This window comes from Rhipicephalus microplus, chromosome 3, assembly GCF_043290135.1.
Source record: "Rhipicephalus microplus isolate Deutch F79 chromosome 3, USDA_Rmic, whole genome shotgun sequence".
In the NCBI taxonomy this organism is placed as follows: Eukaryota; Metazoa; Arthropoda; class Arachnida; order Ixodida; family Ixodidae; genus Rhipicephalus; species Rhipicephalus microplus.
In genome coordinates, this window is record NC_134702.1 from 18950619 (window position 1) to 18972568 (window position 21950).

At 45.7% G+C, this 21950-nt stretch overlaps 1 protein-coding gene across 1 annotated transcript in view; it reads left to right on the forward strand.

The window, feature by feature from the left end:
- Nucleotides 1-4900: 4900 nt before the first annotated feature.
- LOC119163580 (mitochondrial sodium/calcium exchanger protein-like) overlaps nt 4901-21950 on the forward strand; it is a 100730-nt gene continuing 83680 nt past the window's right edge. The window contains exon 1 of the mRNA XM_075889009.1: nt 4901-6580. Within this exon, the coding sequence (XP_075745124.1) occupies nt 6545-6580 (36 nt within the window). The 5' untranslated portion in view covers nt 4901-6544. The remainder of the gene's footprint in view (nt 6581-21950) is intronic.

Consider the following 21950-nt stretch of genomic DNA (forward strand, 5'->3'; position numbering starts at 1 on the left):
CAGCGGTATAACGTTCTAGCACAGTCCTAATGGATCAGCTGCGACTGATCCACAGAGCTGAACGGATGGCTCGCGCCAGTGAGGCCCTGGAATAGGGGCACCACCCTGCCGGACAGACTTCGCTCTTCACCCCGTATATTCCTCGGGGCACTCGAGTTCAAGCCTGTCTGGATTATGTATATAACAATGTTTTCTACTACTACTACTACTACATAACGCTCTGAGAGTTGATGCGTACCTTAACGAAACATAAGACTGTTTTGACTGTTCGTTCTTTGCGGCCGGGGGTAGTGGGGGAGGGGGACGACGCTACCTCCCATATTTTACAACTTCTGCCAGAATGTCGCCCACACACTTCAGGCATCTAAGTCTCCCACCCCTCCTCCCCACGCGCCGCCCTTGTGAGACGGAGACTGAGATTAAGAGAATGGGATAGGTCGAGTTGTTCTGCGATGCCGTCGTGTTTGTTTAATGAGAGATAAACAACAGAAGGAAAAAAAAAATGGTGTCCCTGTCTGTTTGCGCGGTGCGAAGATAAAAGCAGCCAGTGGTCGGAAAAGGCTCCTGGTAGTACAGAACGCTTTCCACACGTCCTTGCCAGCTCCGGGGGGGGGGGGGGTGATAACACCCTGTTTTGTTTGTTCTTTTTATATTTTTTTACAGCCACGCTGCTGTTCGTCGAAACCCTCATGTCCGGGTACCGTCGTACATCGTGGTGATATTTACCCGCATAAAGTGGGCAAATCTCTCTACGAATATCTGCAACTTCTCCCACAACTCACCACTACGCCCACCGCTACTAGGCACTGCGCCGTGCACCATAGGCACTGCGCCGTGCTCCCGACCGGGTTGCAGAAATTAGGTGCCTTTTCTCATCCTCTAACCACTACCACCACCACCCACTTGTCCCACTTCATTCACCTATACGTCATGTCACTTCATTCCCACTACTTTCAATCCGCTTCATTGCACTTCGCCCAGCCCCACTGCATGCCAGCAGCTTCGCTGTTTCACCAGTTTCATCGTTTCATCGTCATTTTATCGTCGCTGTTTCATCATTTGAGCGACAGCACTTCTTTCATTGTTAATTTGTTGTGGAGAGAGTGTCGGCGCACAAATAAGGCCCCCGCTGCTCAGATCTTGAAGGTGGCCCCGCCGCGGTGGTCTAGTGGCTAAGGTACTCGGCTGCTGACCCGCAGGTCGTGGGATCGAAGCCCGGCCTCGGAGGCTGCATTTCCGATGGAGGCGGAAATGCTGTAGGCCCGTGTGCTCAGATTTTGCTGCACATTAAACAACCCCCAGGTGGTTGAAATTTCTGGAGCCCTCCACTATGGTGTCTCTCATAATCATGGTGATTTTGGGACGTTAAACACCACATATCAATCAATCAGTTCTTGAAGGTGCCTAGAATACATCGTACAGGGCTTACAATCAGTCTACATATATCAAATGTTCACGCTGCCACACCAGAAGTCGGTATTTGCCGCGGCGGTCGCATAGCAATAGAGGTGAAATGTTGTGATGACAGTGCACCGTTATAAGGAACCCCAGCTGGTCGAAATTACCGGAGCCCTCCACTAGGGTGTCTCTCGTTATCGTGTCGCCATTTTGGCTCGTAAAAGCCCGGGCACTATTGCAGTAACATCACAACATAACCGAATACGTGGTACACAATATGCAATTTAAAGAATACCATTACACGGCAAAAGAAAGCCTCAAATAAAAATAATAATGATGCATAATATATATATATATATATATATATATATATATATATATATATATATATATATATATATATATATATATATATATATATATATATATATATATATATATATATATATATATATATATATATATATTGAAAGACGCAGGCAGACTAGGTACGGCGAGCAGGCAGGGCGAGCAGAAGCGTTTATTCTGCGATGTCTGGCCCGGCTCAGAACCACACCAAGAGAGAGAACGATGATGATGGGTATGAGCAAGTGAGAACGATGATGATGGGTATGTGCAAGTGAGAACGATCAAATGCTTGGAATGTGCTTACAATTTCCCCCCCCCCTCTGCGAAGCGGCCAACCTGGCCGCCAGTCAGAGATCGGCCGAACGAGTAACAAAAGGCTTCATGCGTGAGACGTGAACTATTTCCGTGCTGCGCAGACGGCGGTCAGTGACAGACTGAAGCGGGGTGACGAGGTAGTTAACTGGAGATGTCTGTCGTACAACGGTGTATGGGCCAACATACCGGTGAAGAAATTTCTCGCAAAGGCCCGACGCTCGAACCGGGGTCCATAGTAAAACCTTATCGCCAGCATTAAAGGCCACGTCGCGTCGTTTTTTATCACAGCGATGTTTTCTCTCCTTTTGGGTTGCTTCCGTGTTTTTGCGAGCAATTTCACGGCATTGTGTGACTCGGGCTGCGAACTCTTCTGGGAGCGAGGTACTGCTTGGAGCCGGTGCAAAGAAAAATGCCGTGTCGAAGACCGAGGAGGCAGATCGGCCGTACACGAGAAAAAACGGGCTGTAGCCAGTTGATCGTTGTACCGCAGTATTGTATGCGAAGGTGACAAACGGTAAAATGTTATCCCAATTTTTGTGGTCAGGATGCAAGTACATCGATATCATGTCAGAGAGTGTTCGGTGGAAGCGCTCGGTAAGGCCATTCGTTTGCGGATGGTATGTAGAAGTGGTTTTATGCACTGTATTGCACGCCTGCAGGACTTCATCCAGGACCTATATATATATATATATATATATATATATATATATATTAGGGAAACAAGTGTATACTTAAGGGCTCGTTTTTCGTGTTTTTTACACAATATTAATGAGATCTAACAGACAATAATGCGAAGGTAGGTATGGGGGAAGTTATTAGGCCAATTTTAATGTACATTAGAAGAAAGAAAAGTGGGTGAAAAGATAACTTGCCGTGGGCAGGATCCAAACCTGCGACCTTCGAATAACGCGAATAATCCTGCCCACGGCAAGTTATCTTTTCACCCACTTTTCTTTCTTCTCATTTACATTACAATTGGCCTAATAACTTTCCCCATACCTTCCTTGGCATTATTGTCTGTTAGATCTCATATATATATATATATATATATATATATATATATATATATATATATATATATATATATATATATATATATATATATATATCTGTAATATAGAATAAGGATATACAGTATATGCAGTACATGTAGCCATGTATAGTATATATATGGCTAAAGGAGCCATATGCAGTAACTTTGGGACATCGGTGTAAAGTACGCGTCGTATATGTGGAGGGAAGTATGAGCGGCAAATTGAAGGTAAAAAAAGAAACCTGAAGATACGGCAACTGCAGGTTCGAGTGAGTAGTATGCGTAAGGAAAAAGAAAAGGACCACGGAGATCTACGAACGCAACAAGAAATGCGTCAGGAACGGAAGCGATGTTTTGTACAATAACACGTAGGGCAATGCCTTTTCTTTTGTTTGCTGAGGCTCGAGCTCTAGATGATTACCACAGGACAAAAACCCACAATGGAACAAACATGTACAGAGGCACGCTGGAAAAGCCCGTCAACAAGTTAACAAATCGCAACGAAAAAGTCGGGGAAGGCCCACAGAAGGCACTCACCTTCTATAGGCGCTATAATTCAAAGCGGGAAATGAAGTAGGCCGTCAAAGATGCAGTTTGGGGCGTTGAAAATGCTGTGAGCGCGTGTGCTCAGACTTGGGCGCACGTCAAAGAACCCCAGGTGGTCGAAATTTCCGGAGTCCTCCACTATGGCGTCTCTCACAATCGTATGGTAATTCTGGGACGTTAAACCCCACATATCAATCAATCAATCAATCAATCAATCAATCAATCAATTTAGGACGTTGTAAGGGGAAAATGAAGTGAAGATATTTGGTAGGAGCATGTTTCATCGTGACCGACTGTATACGTGCCTCGCACCGTTCCCGGAGTGTACTATTTTTTCGACCTCATGCCACTGTTGATAACGCATAGCTTTGTGATTTGCGGATGATGAAACAGGCAAGTACAATCGCCCAAATCTTTAACTGTCCTGCGCAGCGGTGACTTTTCTGTCTGTCAGCGCCACGTGATGGAACGAAGTTCCAAATAAACATTCCGTGGGCATGTGGTGTGTGTATGTGCACTTGCAGTCACCCTTTCTGGTATTTGATTCAGTTTAAACAATCCCAACACGGGTGTCCATTGTGCGCACGTCTATGCTCCAGGAGTCGCTGAAGCGCCGAATATAATAGCGATGCCCCAGTTTATACGTCACTATCGGTCTTTCATTTTTGAAACTGCTTTCTGACGCAAAATCCAGTACATATATAGGTCACTTAAGGTGGGTGGAGGTGCAAAGGCTGCCCCATAGTGACATAATAGGAAGAAGGTGGAGTGCAGGGGGGTGTTGTAGCGGTAAAGTCAGCCCTGTACATTGGCATCATAGGGAGGGGTGTGCTGCGACTAGGGGGGGGGGGGAGGGGGCGGAAAGTCAGCCTGCTACGTTGACATGATAGGGGGGGGGGGTTGCGAATAACCTTCGCCTTCTCTTAACCTTGCGCACGCATATCTGATGGTTTGTATAAATAGTTTGTATGTCTCTCTATTTATTGCGTTCGCGCAGTCTGGAGATTGCACGTTCTCGGCTTACAATTAGCATTGAAAAAAAAAACAAGATAAAAAAATAGAGGGATAAATAAACTTTGGTGCGGGCGGGGTTGAGCAAACTTGCGAGCTGGAACGCCGAGCGTAGGCGGAAAGGAAGCGGCCAAGAGATAGGAAAAGAAAAACGCATAGCAAACAAGTGCGGTGGAAACACACGTCGCGCCACCTGCCGCAATTCGCGTGCACTCAGCGAAAGGCGCTTGCCGCTCGACGCGCCGTGCTCGGCTCCGTCTTCCACATGTTTGAAAGCGGTTGCGGGCGAAGCGCACGAGCATCCCTATGGCACGCGCACACGGGATGCGTTGTTCTCCGTTCGCCGTTTGAAAGCAGCGGCAGGTGCGTCGGTGAATATCCGAAACAAGGTGGCATCGCGTTTTTTTCGTCTCGGCGGGAGCGGAGTCGGTCGCGCGTGAAACGCGCGCAGCAGTGCAAGCCTTGAGTGCATTGTCGCGTCTGTCTCGTACGGTTGCCTTCCGTCGCACGTCCCTCGCACGTCCCTCGCACGTCTCTTCGCTCAGATTCGGTATCTTATCGAAACTTTATTTATTACGTGATCGAGTGTCTGCGTATTACGCTGTTTCCTCGGGAGATGTATGCAACGTTGTGCTTCTTGACGCAAAGCGGTTCGTGCTCAATTTAGCTTACGTCAATCGAGCCTAATATAGCTTTATTCACGTCAAATTCGTATTCACCTCGCCTTACTGCAGCTTGACCGGCTTTCCAAGTGCTTGTACGCTGGAGTGCTTAAGCAAGTCTCCGAAAATTTTCCCACGCACACTACTCGTAATACTTACGATCACAGCGCGTGTCGTCTGTAATAGAAATAGCAAATTTACATCGAGCATACGTGCCTGTGTATAAGTATCGGACTTTTATCGGTGTCCTATCGGAATTCATCTTCACCATCTTCATCACCCTATCAGAATAGGTACGCTTCTACTGCCGTCAAGGCGTTCAGACGTTGGTTGCCCCGTCGCGACAGTAACACACTCTTTCCTTCTCTCCCCTTCCATCTCAGTCTCGTGAACCTCTCTCGACTTTTATCGCGCGTATTCAAATTTTGGACAGCAGGTGACGATAAGGGTGATGGGGACTTTTCTGCTTCGAGTGCTGATAGAGAGATGCCGGTAGAGGCGCTGTCTGTCGTATACGCTTTGCTCAACATTTATCTCTTCTTTTCTGTTTCTGTTTTTTTTTGTCCTATCCGCGTCCGTTCTTTCCATACTCGAGCCGTGGTTTATACGGTACGAGTAGGCAAGCAGTCGGCGTTAATCAGTGCAGCTCCGGCAGCAGCAGCACTCTCGCAGCTGATAACGACAGGGGTGCAAAGTATTTAGCCCGGTGTTCGTATGTACGTGAGACGAAGCGCTGCGAAGCCTGCGTGAGATACTCGAAAATTCCGTCGGAACTCTCACAAAGCTCTTTGCGATTCTTACTGCCGACGTACCAGATGCGACTCTGTCGAGATGTATAGAAATCTATAGAAGACGTACTGCGAGAGACTCGTTTTCGACGTATGAGCCGAGAGGCACTCGCGACCGCGTATAAAGACGTCTGCCCATGCTTGATGAACTGCGGGTGTTGATCTTGGTGACGACCGTATTTTGGAGAAGACAGCGTGTTCGTTGCTGTGTTTTCTCGACAAAACTGTTCATCCCGTGCTGGACTGATGGGTGCGAAGTTGTGCGTGTTTCGTGAAGTGATTTGGTGGGTATCGTGTTTCTTGCGCGACATTGACATCGAAGTGGTGGAGACTGTGTCTGGCTGAGAGAAGCGCAAGATTTACGTCGTTGAAGAAAAGAGAGAAGAGCCTGGTTAACGCGAAGAGGTGTTGAAGAGCTCGGCTCATATTGTGTGGAAGAAGCCATGTCGTTCAAGCACGAACTCAGCACTCACGTAGAGGTAAGTCGCATAAATCAATCAATGACAGCTAGACCGACATTACTATGTACCGAAATGTTAAGAATGATTATGTTTTGTGTTCACACACTGTACTGTCTGTATTTTTGGTTAACACTTTCCTCTATATTTTTACACTGTCAGTGCGTTTAGCCTGAACTGGTTGAGGGCTTACGAAACTCAGTAACGAGAGCCTCATTGCTTTCTTCAACCTCGAAAATTGTAGTGACTGAAGTGAATCTGTGGCTATGTAAAGGAAGAAGTTTGATTCCGTGCTTTACAAGTACGTTGTTATATACCAGAAAACATTATCAACAAACGTGAACCCATGTTTCCTTTCAGAGAGAGCTTAAGGGTCTACCTTTGAGATGTTCACTGATGGTGATAATGACGATTGTACGAATGCTTGCGATCAGTAATAATAATGTTCATCAATTTATTCGCGTGGAAGTGAGCACTCTAAGTACACAGTAACAGGTGAAAAGGGCTTCGTGAGTTGGTAACGTGTGGTACATTTGCGCTGCTAACACATACCTCAACAGGATGGTCATTAACCCCCCACCCCCCCTTTTTTTTCTTTGACGCGTACAAACCTGGTTTTGTTGACCACTTGAAAACTGTACGTACATTTCGTTTTGTATACCTCACCCGAATAATACACATATTCTGACGTGAGGATTGATACAATCTTTTTTTTTTTCTCCTAGTACGGAAACGACCAGTATTCATTTTACCGCAACAAGATTTCCGATTGTCATTTTCCGGACGACGACCGTGAATGCGACGTAACAAATGCGCAGTCGGACGCGATGCTTGAATGAAGGTCATTCCACTATCTGCTGAGGAGCTCGGGGGCACTATGGGAATCGAACGCCGTTTTCGAGTACTTGCACGTGAAGGAGAGAGATATCTCCTTCCACCCCCGAAGCTGGGCAAAAACACGCGGATAACGACTATACAGGTCATTGCCAAAGGATATGTGACTTGTGATCTAGTGGTATATATAAATAGATTAATATACTTTTTTATTGAAATGATCTATAGCAAAGTTATGTGCTTTTATCGCGGCGCCGGTCGCTCCTTCTCGCGTAGTAGACGAAATACATGTACAGCACGAGAAAAGAGCTCGAAGTATGTCATACAGTCGAACACTAGACGGATGAACACAGTATACAATCAAACCGCAAAAAAGAGAGAGAAAGACTAATGAAAGGCTGGCAAGTTAACCTGGCTTTCTATACCTCACACGGGGAAGGGAAAAGGTTGGGAAAACAACAACAAAAAAAAAGCAAGTGGGAAAGAGAGAAGTAACATGAGCGCACGCATATCACCGTGCATGCCCGTCGTCACAGAGTATACGATTAGAATTCGACTGTCTTACATGGAGTGGGCTGCAACACTTGTAAGGACTGATTGCAAGGTGTCCAGGGTTTGCAGAGCACTTCGAGCTGATGGCGTCCTCAATCCGGCGAGGAACGCGTTATGGTCACAACTTGAACACGTGGTGTCGCGTGGAGCCAACATTTTGAATAAATGGTGGTGTCTTGTTCAAGGCAGCCTTTCTTCATGTGCCACACGTGAAAATAAGATTCCTTCGAATTCAATTCAATTCGGCTTTAAGACAGTCGCCTGGAAAAAAAGGCAATACCTCTTGTCAAAACGTTCGCTTAAGTGACACGCTGTGTTTATGACTATTTTAATCTTCAGGACTGCACTTTCGGCTGAACTTCGGCTTAATCAAAAAATAGATGGATGCATACCTAAACATATGTACATATGTGTCCAAATCTATCTATCTATCTATCTATCTATCTATCTATCTATCTATCTATCTATCTATCTATCTATCTATCTATCTATCTATCTATCTATCTATCTATCTATCTATCTATCTATCTATCTATCTATCTATCTATCTATCTATCTATCTATCTATCTATCTATCTATCTATCTATCTATCTTTCTTTCTATCTATCTATCTATCTATCTATCTATCTATCTATCTATCTATCTATCTATCTATCTATCTATCTATCTATCTATCTATCTATCTATCTATCTATCTATCTATCTATCTATCTATCTATCTATCTATCTATCTATCTATCTATCTATCTATCTATCTATCTATCTATCTATCTATCTATCTATCTATCTATCTACCCGCCTATATGTGGGTTCTCTCGGGATGACCTCCTTAACTTGGGGTAGACCAAAATTAGTAAATTTGCTTCGGTGGAGATATCAGCAGTAATGCAGGATCTTCGGAAACAGGACATCAACGTAGCTTATGCAAATCTACAGCCACCGTCGTTCTGCATAAAGAAAGCCACAGAATCCCAATAAAGAAGGGTGTAAGGCAGAGGGACACCGTCTCTCGAAATGCTGTTCACCGTGTGTTTGTAGGAGGTTTTCAGAGCCCTATAGATTTGGAAGAGTTGGGGATATGAGTTTATGAAGAGTATCTTAGTAACCTGCGATTCGTTGACGACATTGAATTTATAGCTCAAGATTACTGACTGGACGTGGAGAGCAAAAGAGCATAGATCTGAAAATAATATGCATAAAACTAAAATAATGTGCAACATTCTAGGCAGAGAATGGCCTTTTGCGATAGGTGGCGAGACACTGGAAGTTGTGGAGCAATATCAGCGAGCGCGCTCAGACGCTGGCAGCATCGTGCACTGCACTGACTGTTTTGTCGAGAAATTATTTTGTGCAAGCCAGCGCATGTGGATGCTTGTCAGATTTTTCGCATTTGACACCAATCAAATTCCGCTGTACTTTTTTCCTTCCCAGTTCACAATGCACAGATAAATGCGGGAGCCGCGATATAAGGGGTTTGTACAGACCACCGCTTTATCTCGTCTAGGCATTAAGGTCAAGAATGCGCTGTCGGGTGTCGCGCGAAACACCACTGCGTGCTAGAAAGATACTAGTTGCAATTGTCCGGGGGTCTTCCCCGTAAGATGAATACACGCTATTGTTTGCGTCTGAAGTGCAGACCGGGCGACTGTAGCGCGCCCCGATAAATATGATATCTAAACTGCATGCGTAGCGAAGTATGCCGTACGACGTGAAATGTGTGCCATGGGGATGCGACGTGTGTGCTAAGCGGACTCCAAGAGGGATTGAGCGTAACTTTAGTTTTACTTTTTTTGCCTCTTTTTCCTTTTTTTTCCCACGTGCGTCGTGTCTCGACAGCCTCTAATCTTCAGTGAGGATTCGTGTCCCATGGAGCCGTGGTCACCAGAAACTGTTTACACCGCTGTTATATGAGGCTTTATGCAATGCAGTATGGGGAAAGTCATCACCAGCCCTTGCCGTATATTGGGTGCATGCGGGTAAGCGAACATTTACGTCGGCATGTCTGACGTACTACTTTTAGGCGCGAAGCTCCTTATGGTTTAAGGCAGTCCATCCCCTCCGGCGAGCCAGCACATCATATCCACATACATACATACATACATACATACATACATACATACATACATACATACATACATACATACATACATACATACATACATACATACATACATACATACATACATACATACATACATACATACGGATGCTTCGGCCCGTCATCATGATTCACTCCGCGAATGTGGTGTGATTTCTTTCTTTCACGTTGCGCAGTACTCCGTTCCGGGTATCGTAGCTTCATCCATGAACTTAACAGTGCCCAACTGGAAACAGCGGATTTGATTGATTTGTGGGGTCTATAGCGTCCCAAAACCATGATATGATTATGAGAGACGGCGTAGTGGAGGACTCCAGAAATTTCGACCACCTGGGGTTCTTCGACGTGCACCCAAATCTGAGCACACGGGCCTAGAACATTCCCGCCTCCATCGGAAATGCAGCCGCCGCAGCCGGGGTTCGATCTCGCGGCCTGCGGCTCAGCAGCCGAGTACCTTAGCCACTAGACCACCATGGCGGGGCCTGGAAACAACGAAGGTCATGCATTCATAACCAGGCGGCAATGGAATGTGGCCAAATGGAATGACAGGTGACCTCGATAAGAAATCAAATCACCCTATCAGGAACAGCTGACCGCTGACAAGGCAACGATCTAAAGAGTTTCGATTATCGGAAAACTGTGCACACAAACACGCACACGACCTGCACACTTTCGAGGGCCGCGTTTATGTTCGCTTGCCCGGCGCCGATTAATTTCACATACGACGCCGCCACTGGAATCACTAAGTTTTAAACGGCTCGCTTAAAAATAAGGAACTGAATCTGGTGAAGTCTGTCTACGATGACACATTGTATGTACGAAGTTTACCAGAATCGAGTATGAGGCTTCCTTATGCGATTTACGCGAATCGATTGCTTGCGAGTAACGTACTCACAAGCATTCTATACAGCGCGCGTCACTTGTGGGTGAAGTCGGCTGTATACGTGCAAGAACTCTGCACGTAGGTTGACCCGGTATGCCTCCACCATTTCGGCTCCGTATAAATGCGACCGCGCCGCGCCCGACATCGAACCCGCGACCTCCGTGTAAGCAACCGAGCAACGCAGCCACTGTTTCACCGATGTGGACTCAAAAAAAAAATAAATAAAAAGGACAGCAAAATAAAAAGAACCAAAGGAAAAACACCACATTTGAAATTGGTGACGAAACACTGGCGTAACGCTGTCGGGGTTTCAACGTAAATTTACGAAATAATAGTTATTTTCGTATTTTTTTCTTTAATTGCACATATGATCGCAAAATATTGCTAAGGATAATTTATCGGTTCCTTTTTTTCTTTATTGTGTACGTTAGGGTCCTTTTAAAGTTTAATAATATCGTAACAAAAAGACTTCGCTCAGCTTCACGGAATCTCTTATCGTCTATAACGCGTCTTTTTTTTTTTTGCCTTAATGCACGTGCCTTAAGTTTTCCGTTCATCGTCCCTCCTTTGAATTCTATCGAATCAGAATGATGACGCTTCAGCTTTTTGTGTAGTCTGCAAACGTCGGCTGTTTGATTACCAATAGACGCGATTTGTTTCTATAGCGAATGCCAGACGGCCGGGATCCGAGGTTATCGAACGCACCTACATTCAATCCCAGACGTCACACGTCACGCTGAAACGCGCCGCTTTGGCTTTGCATGTCGTTAGCTATGCAGTACGGGAGGGAGGTATACAGGCGCTTCGCACACATCCGTTTGATTCGGAAATACAGAAGTAGTGACTGCACGCTTTCAACAACAACAACAACAACAACAACAACAACAACAACAACAACAACAACAACAACAACAACAACAACAACAACAACAACAACAACAACAACAACAACAACAACAACAACAACAACAACAACAACAACAACAACAACAACAACAACAACAATAACAACAATAACAATAACAATAACAATAACAACAACAACAACAACAACAACAACAGCAACAACAGCAACAGCAGTACTATACTTGTAGTTTTAATTTTTAAAGAGTTCCGTTTTCCTGATCACCGTCTGGGTTACGACGTGTGACGACTTCATACAAGCACTCAGTTAATCACGTTATCTATATGAAGCATACTGTATAAAGCAAATCGGATTTCCAGAAGCATTTCTTGGGTCAAAAAAGAAAAAAAAAACAACTACTCGCACACATTTATAAAACTAAGGGCAGAGAAGCTCTATGTCCGCCTAATGAAAAAAGTATTTTACATATCATATTCTAAAAAGAAGTTTTTCTATCTCCATTTGTATGCTGATGTAAGGTAGAACATACAAACGGTCACGTTATCAATACGAAACATATGCTAATACATTATGGAAAAACGGACACATCTTGTGAACGAAAGCGTCAAAATCTTTGCGGAAGAGATGATGCGTCTGTTCCTCAACACCGACCATGACATGACAGAGGAGAAGGGCAGTTTGCTCATGCGAGGGGGTAAAGCAAGACCTCTTTGCTCACGAAAAAATGTGTACACTAGATGCGAAGCGTATAATTAGTTTCGTCATACATTAACTAGTAAATATTAGCTTACTGTATAGTCTAATTTTTTTTTGACTTGGTTAACTCTTGGCTAACTGTTGAGTACTTTTGACTAGTTTTTCGAAATTGGCTCTTATAACAATGTAATTAAATAGTACACTATTGCCCGTTTGCCTTGTTCGATTAACACTTCGTACCCTAAGATATAGTTCCCATTGTGGAATTCGCCGCAATCTTTCTGCGTGATTTTTTTTTTGTTTTTAAACACAACAGCCAATTCGTGGCCTTTTCTGGATTACTTGTGCCCGTGTGCTCAGATTTGGGATCATGTTAAGGAACCCCAGGAGAACGAAATTTCCGGAGCCCTCCACTACGGCGTCTCTCGTAATCAAATGGTGGTTTTGGGACGTTAAACCCCACAAATCAATCAAATCCACACATCATTGATTACTTGTGCGTTTTCCTCATGCAGGTGTCATGACTACAGCGTACTACTCTAATGCGCTATAATCATGACTGAGACAGCGTCGATCCTCTGTGACCGTTACAGTCTTCGCATGCGACTGATTTGGGTGTGGTGATAAGAAGTGATAGCTGATAAACCATCGGCTTGGGCACGGTTGCATCGCGTCGCGCGCGACTTTCTGGCAGCGTGTCCCCCGATCCTCTTTTGATATGTGGGGTTTAACGTCTTGAAACCACTATATGATTATGAGAGACGCCGTAGTGGAGGGCTCCGGAAATTTCGACCACCTGGGGTTCTTTAACGTGCGCCCAAGTCTGAGCACACGGGCCTACAACATTTCCGCCTCCATCGGAAATGCAGCCGCCGCAGCCGGGATTCGATCCCGTGACCTGCGGGTCAGCAGCCGAGTACCTTAGCCACTAGACCGCCGCGGCGGGGCCCTCCTATCCTCTTTAAAAGGACATTGGTTGAATGATAATCAGAAAAGAAAAAAAAAAAAACCAGGGCGGATCAATTGCCTGCAAATTTCGCATGGTTAGATCCGCGAGCAGCCTGCAACGTCCTATTCCTAATCTTCGATCACCTCACTCGTTTCGCTCATTGCGTTGACAGCGCCGTGGCGCACAAAAGCGTGCCAGAGGTCATCGGTCAGTTTTCCTACCCAAACGTTCACGCACTGCGCTGTTCGAGAGGGCGTTGCGGATCCGCGCAGCTGCCGTATGTCCGAGCACATTTCATTTTATCTCTAAATAACGCAATCGTGTTCGCTTAGTTCGTCGCGGGCGGTCGTTTCCTGCTTAAAGCCTTAGCTGTCCTGTCAAACGCGAAAAGCGACCGGTGGCGGCGTAGGCGTCAACGTGAGGGATAAAAAAAAAATCATGACATATGTTGTCGTCATGAGTCAGAAGTCGACAAAAATGTCATCATTGTTGCGACAAAGTTGCGTCGTCATGGGCGCGGGTGTTTCTATATTCTTTCTGCAGCCACGGCGTATTATATAGGGTATAATCCTTATCTATTTCCATGTGCTGATGTTTCATATGCTTCTGTGTTCTCTAATGCTGCCTCTATAAGGGCACCTTAGGCTTGATCGTTGTAGCTTTTACCTTAGCTCCCGCCATTGCTTCCGTGCAATTGAAACAGGGAAAGAAATGAAAATAGAGGTAATGGACGTGAAAATCGATTTCTCTTATGCCTTCGCCGGAGGCTTCTCTGTCCCGATTACTTGGTATGGCTTGCACGAGAAAACTAGCAAGGGCACCAGCCCTCCCCTTTCCCTTTCTTCTCACCAACTGCCTTATTGCTCGCTTGTCTACATGTTGACCAGTGCCGTGCTTGTGTCCTCGTTCAGCATAACGAGAGGCAGACCGAAGTCCACGGTGGCACGCCTCCGAGCCTTTTGTGCACGGCGGGCCCCGTTCTTTTGTCCGGTTCCGATCCACGCGTTCCTCGTCTCGTACACGTGCACAACTACGTTTCGGCGGAAGAAAGCCTTCAGTTAGCGTGTTTATAATAGTCGTAGATATCGTTCACTGTAGTTTCGACGTTTATTTATTTATTTATTTATTTATTTATTTATTTATTTATTTATTTATTAGAATACCCTCAGGGCCCGTAGGGCATTACAGAGGGGGTGGGTACAACATTTTATAACACACGTTGTCTTTCCAGTGTAAGAGATAACCGACGCTCGCCTATAGATAGTATGGTTACGGTGCTCAGCTGCTGACTCGGAGGTCGGGGGTTCGATGCCAGCCTTGGTGGTCATGTTTCGATGGTGGCGAAATGTGAGAGGCCCGTCCATGTACTGTGCTATATGTCTGCGCACGTTGAAGACTACCACAGACGGTCGACATTTCTGGATCTTTCCACCACGGTGTGCCCACATACAGTAAAATCGTGGTTATGGCTCGTTAAACGCGAGACAATATTATTAAGATAACCAACGCTCACGGGAGCGAGCTTGCCGAAATTGAGACAGGTGGACGAGCTTGAATCAAAGTGAACACAGCGAGATAATATATGGTAGCGCAGACAAAGGACACGGACACGAGAAGGCGCATTCAAGACAACTCGGCGCCAACTTTCACCAACAGCTTATTACAAAGCTATGCACATGTGACGTATGGCGTGGTGGAGTACATACACTAGGCGGACCTGCGTGTTAATAAACTGTTGTTGAAAGTTAGCGCTGTGTTGTTTTGAGTGCGCCTTTTCTTGTCCGTGCCCTTTGTCTGCGCTACCATATATTATCATGCTACCATACCAACAAGCCCAAATCACCACCCTCATGAACACAGCAAGTGTGTTGTGCGGTCACTGTCAGACTTAAAACCAAGAAATGACTCCTTTGGAAGGTAGACGGAAAGTAAAAAGCCAAAAGCATGACAAAGCGAAAAATTCTAAAAAAATCAAGCATATTTAATTTTTTTCGTGAAATAGACTTGGCGACACTGCCGCCGGTTTCAGTGCATCGTGGCAAAGGCGAGTCAAAACAAGGACGCCGCGGTTTTTTCTTTTTTCTTCATTTTGTTTATCGAAAAACGATATGAATATGCTCAATGGCACGTTTAGAAATGTTCCGGCTTCACGCTGCCATGCATGACTAGACTGTGACCGAGGCGTTCCGCTAATGCCATCTCGACAGCTGCATAGGATCTTTGTAGGAGTCAGAAAAAAAAAGTCATATATGATAAAAGACGCAGCTGAAACTCGTCGTGGTTTGATATATATATTTCTTCGGCGCCTGATAATGGCCTAGCCGTCGCGTTAGAACAGTGGTTATGGCTCACTTACGCATTAACTTATTACTTTGCACTTGGTAGCGACATTGTTCGACCTCTTCGTGCATTCCGTGTCTACGCACCGTAAAAATTCCTCTGCGCATCAGCCGTCCGTTTCTTTTCATCCATATTCGTAAGTCGCTCTTCAAAACAAATTTTCGGCAAGTTGGCGAATTGTGCTAATGAAGAGATGTTCACGAAAAAACAAAAAAAAAAACAAAAAAAAAACCGTTTTGGGTGCATCTAAGACGTGGGCAGTGAAAGTGTACGCGGCAGACATCGCTCGCACGTTAGTCGCGCTTCAAATTTCGTCCAATCGAAATCAGCTTTCCTCACTTCGAACGAAGCCTCATTGTTTTTTCCCTAGCAATCCTCTTTTTCTCTCTTTCTCTTTTCTTTCCTTTCCCTCACTCTCATCTTTATGCCTCCTTCCCATCCCCCCCAGTGTAGGGTAGCAAACCAGACATGTGCCTGGTTAACCTCCCTGCTTTCTCTCTTGTTGTTCTTCTCCCCCCCACTGCGTCTTTTGGTGCGTATAGCGGCATCTGGTGCGTGACATTTCAATCTCACTTTATCTCGTCGCTACCTTAATGATCAGGCACCGATGCAATTAACCGCGCTAATGAACAGCGTGGCTGGTTTACGCTCACCCGTCAGCCCCGCGATCCGCCTACTCGCCTCTCCCCCTTCTCCTGACATGCACACTCTCACCTCTCCCCCTTCCCCCGACTAGCACATTGTTTCTGAAAGTCGCGTTGTCAGCCGCAGTTAGACGCAGGGCTCCGACTACCGTGACACTTGTCTCGCTGTCACTAGCTTTCTGTTGTTCTTGTTTGCTTTCTTTTTGTGCGCGTGTGCACGTGTACGTGCGCGCTCTACTTTAATCCCTTCCGCTTTCTCGCTTCCGAAAAATGCCAAACGGTGTTCGGGTATGTAGACATCACCCGCCGGACTGCGCCCGCGACAGTGCACGTACAGGCTTGATTTTTCGGAATAAAACAACAAATAACAGAACAAATCTCGAATAAGGGAAGTACCTGCTAACAAAAAAAAAAAAACGACATGCGACATTACGAAAAAAGGGCAAAGAAAACCGCTGTTTAATTTCCTCCGCCGTCCGATCCTCCCGCTGTGTTCTTTTAATCCGGGAGCCTGCGTCATTCACCACGCTCTCTCATTACACGAAAAGGTCGTGTTGTTAACAAAGGTTACTGTTACGTCTCGTTAAGCCTCGTGACGGGCACATCCGCATCACCCTCGCGTCTTTCATTTACGTGCCTTCATTTCACTGCTTCTTCATAATACTCCCTTCTGTACTACAGAGAAGTTACTGCGTGACGTTCGCGCTGGTTACGAAACACGCTGGCCCTTTCAAAGACGATTCTTTTTTACAATTACGAAGGGCAAAAGTGTTATACGGAAATTAACGAACGATGATAATAACTGGAAATGGTGCAGCGCCACACGTCTTAAAGGGACACTAAAGAGCAACAATGATTTGACTTAGATTAATAGGATGCACTCTGACAACTTTAACGCCAGAAGTTTTACTGCTATAAGTTCTTTATTAACGAAAAAAAAATCACGGCTGAAGTTTCATGTTAAAACTTCGCGCCGAATCTCCAGCAATGTGCCGTCCAGCAGGCCCACGAAGCGGCCGCCAGTATACTCCCTGTCGGTCCCTACGTGGGAGACGCCTGCTACGCGCTAAGCGTGACCTGCAGGACTGAAATAAAGTTTTTTTTTTTTTTTTCATTTCATTCTATTCCATCTCCGCGTGTGACGTCGCGAATTTCAAAATGTATTTTTTGTATTTTGGCGACATTGATTCAACTAATTTTTCTTTCTATAATTCGCTTTTTCCCCCACCCTATGTGTAGGGTAACCAACCGAGGCAAGCTTGTTTAATCTCCCTGCCGTTCCTCTCCCTTACTCTCTCTCTCCGAAACTTGACATGCTGGGTCTAGGTCACCCACAGAAGACAATGTATTGTTTTTTGTGAATACCGTTAACCATAGAAGGAGTTATTAAGAAACGAATTAACAATCAAATGCAGTTCAGTAAGAAACATTCACGCGACATAAGTGTGAACACAATTGCAAAGACACTGCTTCTGAGGTATGCGAAGAGTAAAAACCGAACTGAAGAGAAAAGAATGCTACTTCACTTTTATCAAGTAGAAGCTATGTAGGACCTAATAGACGCCTTCAAATCACTTCGACAACTCTGGTACGGCACACGCGATTGTGTTCGATTCGTTGTATGGCACTTGTTCGTCACGGTGCGAAATAAGAACGCCTGGCCGACCACGCGACCTCGACCACTGCATTCACTGACCGCACCACCGTTCACTGTTGACTTTATATACGTGCAGTGAACTCAAATGTGTATATTTGATACCACGAATTTACTCGGCCTTAAAGTAATTCGTAGTACCTAAACCAAAACAAAAATAACAAACCTTAAAAGTCCTTACTGATTCGCTCGACTACACATATCTTTAGCCTCGTCGTACAAAACCTCACCCCAACGCAATATGACCTAGTTTAACCTAACCTAATTTGGTGCTAAATATGAGTCATTCCCAAATCCATAGTTGTAATTTAAGCGTATGCCTAGTATAGAGGTGTTCCGATGGCATGCAGTCTAAAGTTGGTGACGACCCGAAATTGCATCTGTACGTACATGAACTACCAAATGAAATAAAATTTATAATGTGTAAAGTGCTACTGTTTTCGCATTGCACTGCGGCCTCCACAGCGCGAATTCGCACCACGAACCCAGCGATTCGTTTTGGCTTGGATGCCAGGGATGGTCATCACTGCTGCTACCACACGATGGCGCTACGAGACGCAGTCGAAAGCTGTCTCATTTTCCCATACTGTACGCTTAGTTGAACGAAACGCATCCAGGTATGGTCGATACGGTAAACTACAGTTGTTGAGTGCTTCGTTTGGAGCGTACGCAGCGTATCGTGTTGCGTACGTACGAAGGATTAGAGAGTTTTAGTACTGCGGAATGGTGCTACGTACGCATCACGCAAGCGCCTTGCGTTACGTGGCGTCGTTTGCCACTAATCGGCTTTTAGTACGCCGTAGTACCCGCGTACGTAACGAGCGTGAAGCGTGTTGCACCATCTGGTAGATCAAAATCAAAGCACGTGTTGTTGACAGCCAATGTGAGCCAATCCAAGTGTTATAGCCAGATTATGGCCATATTTTAAGCCACAGAGCTGGTTGGTGCTTGCCTTCGGTGCCGCAATTTTGCAAAACGAAGTCTCGCGCTTTCGCGAACTTGTTCGAGAGCGGCGCGATCAGCTTATACGTACGCACGCACGCATCTCATGCGTGCGTACGTAGCGGCTGCGTACGTAACGCGATACGTGCGCGTTGTGGTCTGCGCATGCGCACTGCGCAGAACGTGGCGTCCTTACGTACGCAACGCCGCCACGTACGCAGTACTAAAACTCTCTATTGTTGCGTACGCCCAACTAAAGGCGCCTAATAGCGACTCTCTCGCGCCTACGTTGCGAGCGCGGGGAATTCGGAGAACGTCTGAGTGCACCCCTTGCAGGGCTATCTCGAAATCATTGCGCACGAGGCTTCAAGTATACGCTGCTTCCGAAAAAGAAACTCACGCGGGCGCGTCTGCGCATGCGCACCCTAATAAACACGGGGAAACGGCGCCCCGCTGACGAAAATCCGGCTGGGAGGAAGGAACACGTGTTTCGGTGACCGCTCAGCGGTGTTTATCATCGTCCAACTTCTTTCATGCGGGTCACGCGTTTCTCGTGCTCGTATTTGTTTACTTTCGCCTGGACGGGAGCGCGCGCCGTTCGGATCTCCTTCTTTTTAAACAATAGCGCGAACGTTTAGTTAAACCTATAGCTCACCACAGATTCATGTTTGTGGACGTCTCGGTCCGTGGCAGCTGGCATCCTTTCGTCACAACTTGCCTTTACACATTAGCCTCGTAAGCCCCCGCTGCTTCATTTAGCAAACGGCGTGGCACTTCTGCGCTGTGCTACTGGCAGTGGCCTCGTTGCATGCTAGGGCGGGCCTTTGAAGAAGAGGCCAGGTTTACGTTTACCAGATCTCCGTGCGCACCGGCACACAGACGAAATATTGCTGAAGAGTATGCAGGACAACGCTCTGCTTACTCTGTGGGGGCCGCAGTGCAATGTAAAAACAGTAGCCTGTGTCGTCCATTGGCGGACACGGTAAACAAACACGGATGGTCAGTATGAATAATAGTTCTGGAGAACTTCGCTAAGGCGTGCCGTAGAATGACGTAGATGAAAAGTTTAGGCACGCTGACCCATTCTTTCTCCTCCATTGTACCACTCTTTGTCCCTTTAAATATACTATGGATATGTGTGCTCTGAAGTGACTTTAGCAGAGAGTTAATCACTGAATACCTTTAATATGGTGCACTTTGATATGACACACAGAATTGTGCAGTATCATCGCTCCGTGACATTTTAAAGCAACGTGTCAGAACTGACTAAAGTAAAGCACTAAGTCGGGCTTGTTGGTTTGTATTTATTATAAAGGCTTACAACTGCCCCATGAACACGGACGAAGACGAGTGAAAGACACGCTGCGCTTGGCCTGTCTTTCACTCGTCTTCCTCTGCCGGCGATTGAGTAAAATGTGATTCTGTCGGCACTTCGATCCCTCTCCTGAGCTGACAGGAAAAGCTTACCATGCTCTCACAAGTGAACTCGTTCTGAACGCTCATTACCGAATTTCACGTCGAAAGATTACTTACCTGGCAATGTAACGAATTGGATAGCGCTATATAACATTCTCCGTGAATACCTCGTGTGTTGTGTGTTTATCGTTGTATTTATCATTGTCATCACCGGGCAACTGGAGTAGCCTGTCAGGTGAAAAAAAACCAGGCAAACATCTCCATGCAGCTCCCTATTAAAATAATTATCTCTCTCTCTCTCTCCGTGAATACCTGAAGGAATTTTGTTCAAGTTGTCAAGCAACCAATCACGTGTGCCGGTCCTTGCGTACCACCGGAACCCATTTTATGCGGTGTTTTCCCCAACCTCTTCGTTTATCGGAAACATGCGTCGGTGACCTCGTGTTTCGTCGAAGGCACTGGCTTCTCCTATCAGCAGGGGCCACGCGACGGGTTCTGGACACAAAGAGACTGCTTGCTGGACACGCTGTATCGTTAGAACAGAGATTCTCGTGGGAAAAAGATGGAGGAATGGGGGGCATAGATTGGAGCAGTAACGTCTACCCAGTTTTTATGTTGAGTTTATCTTGGTTTTATTTACCACAACAAAAAACAGTGCAAGGAGAGGTTAGGAGGGTGGCATAAAAGCTCCGTAAACAGCAGCTTCACCCCCCCCCCTTTTTTTTCCTCCCTCACAACATGTTAGTAAACACAACCGCTATAGTGTGCGATACAATATGAAATGAGAAAAAACAGCAAAGACAAGTTTATATTGAAAACCATATGCATAATAAGATAGATGGATAAAAGTAACTTTATTTATACGTCTTGTACAGGGTGTTGCCACCTGCCTGGCTAATCCCACGTCTGAACTAGGATGTCAAGCCTCTTAGCCCGGTCGCGGGCGTACTGGACAGCCCATGCTATACACATTAAAACAATGTTTATGTACAAACACATTGAGAACATGCGGTGTTTTAGTGAAGTAATTCCGGAAACATTTTTTTTTTATTCGTTACAACCCGAAACTGCTCCTCGCTCAGCTCATATTTGTTTAGTATCTTCGGCGTGGCTGTTCTTGAGTATCTAAAAACCATAATCGGTACGTGTTCTTGATGGCAAATGGAATGCCAACGAGTTACAAGTTGGCAACTGCCCGCACAGTTCTTTCACGTCTATCGATTTCTGTTTTTTTTGGGGGGGGGGGGGATGAGATAGAAAAGGGACCAGTGCACTTTGGCGAGAACAAAATGGACAAGCACTTACACGACACTTCCGACACTCGGAGGGAGAGGATCCTAGTCCGGCTGCGTTTGGCCGATTTGTAGGCAACCCACTGTACTTGAGAGGGGATCATCGTTTATATGGGTATAGCGCACCACGACAAGGACACAAAGATAGATAGATAGATAGATAGATAGATAGATAGATAGATAGATAGATAGATAGATAGATAGATGATAGATAGATAGATAGAT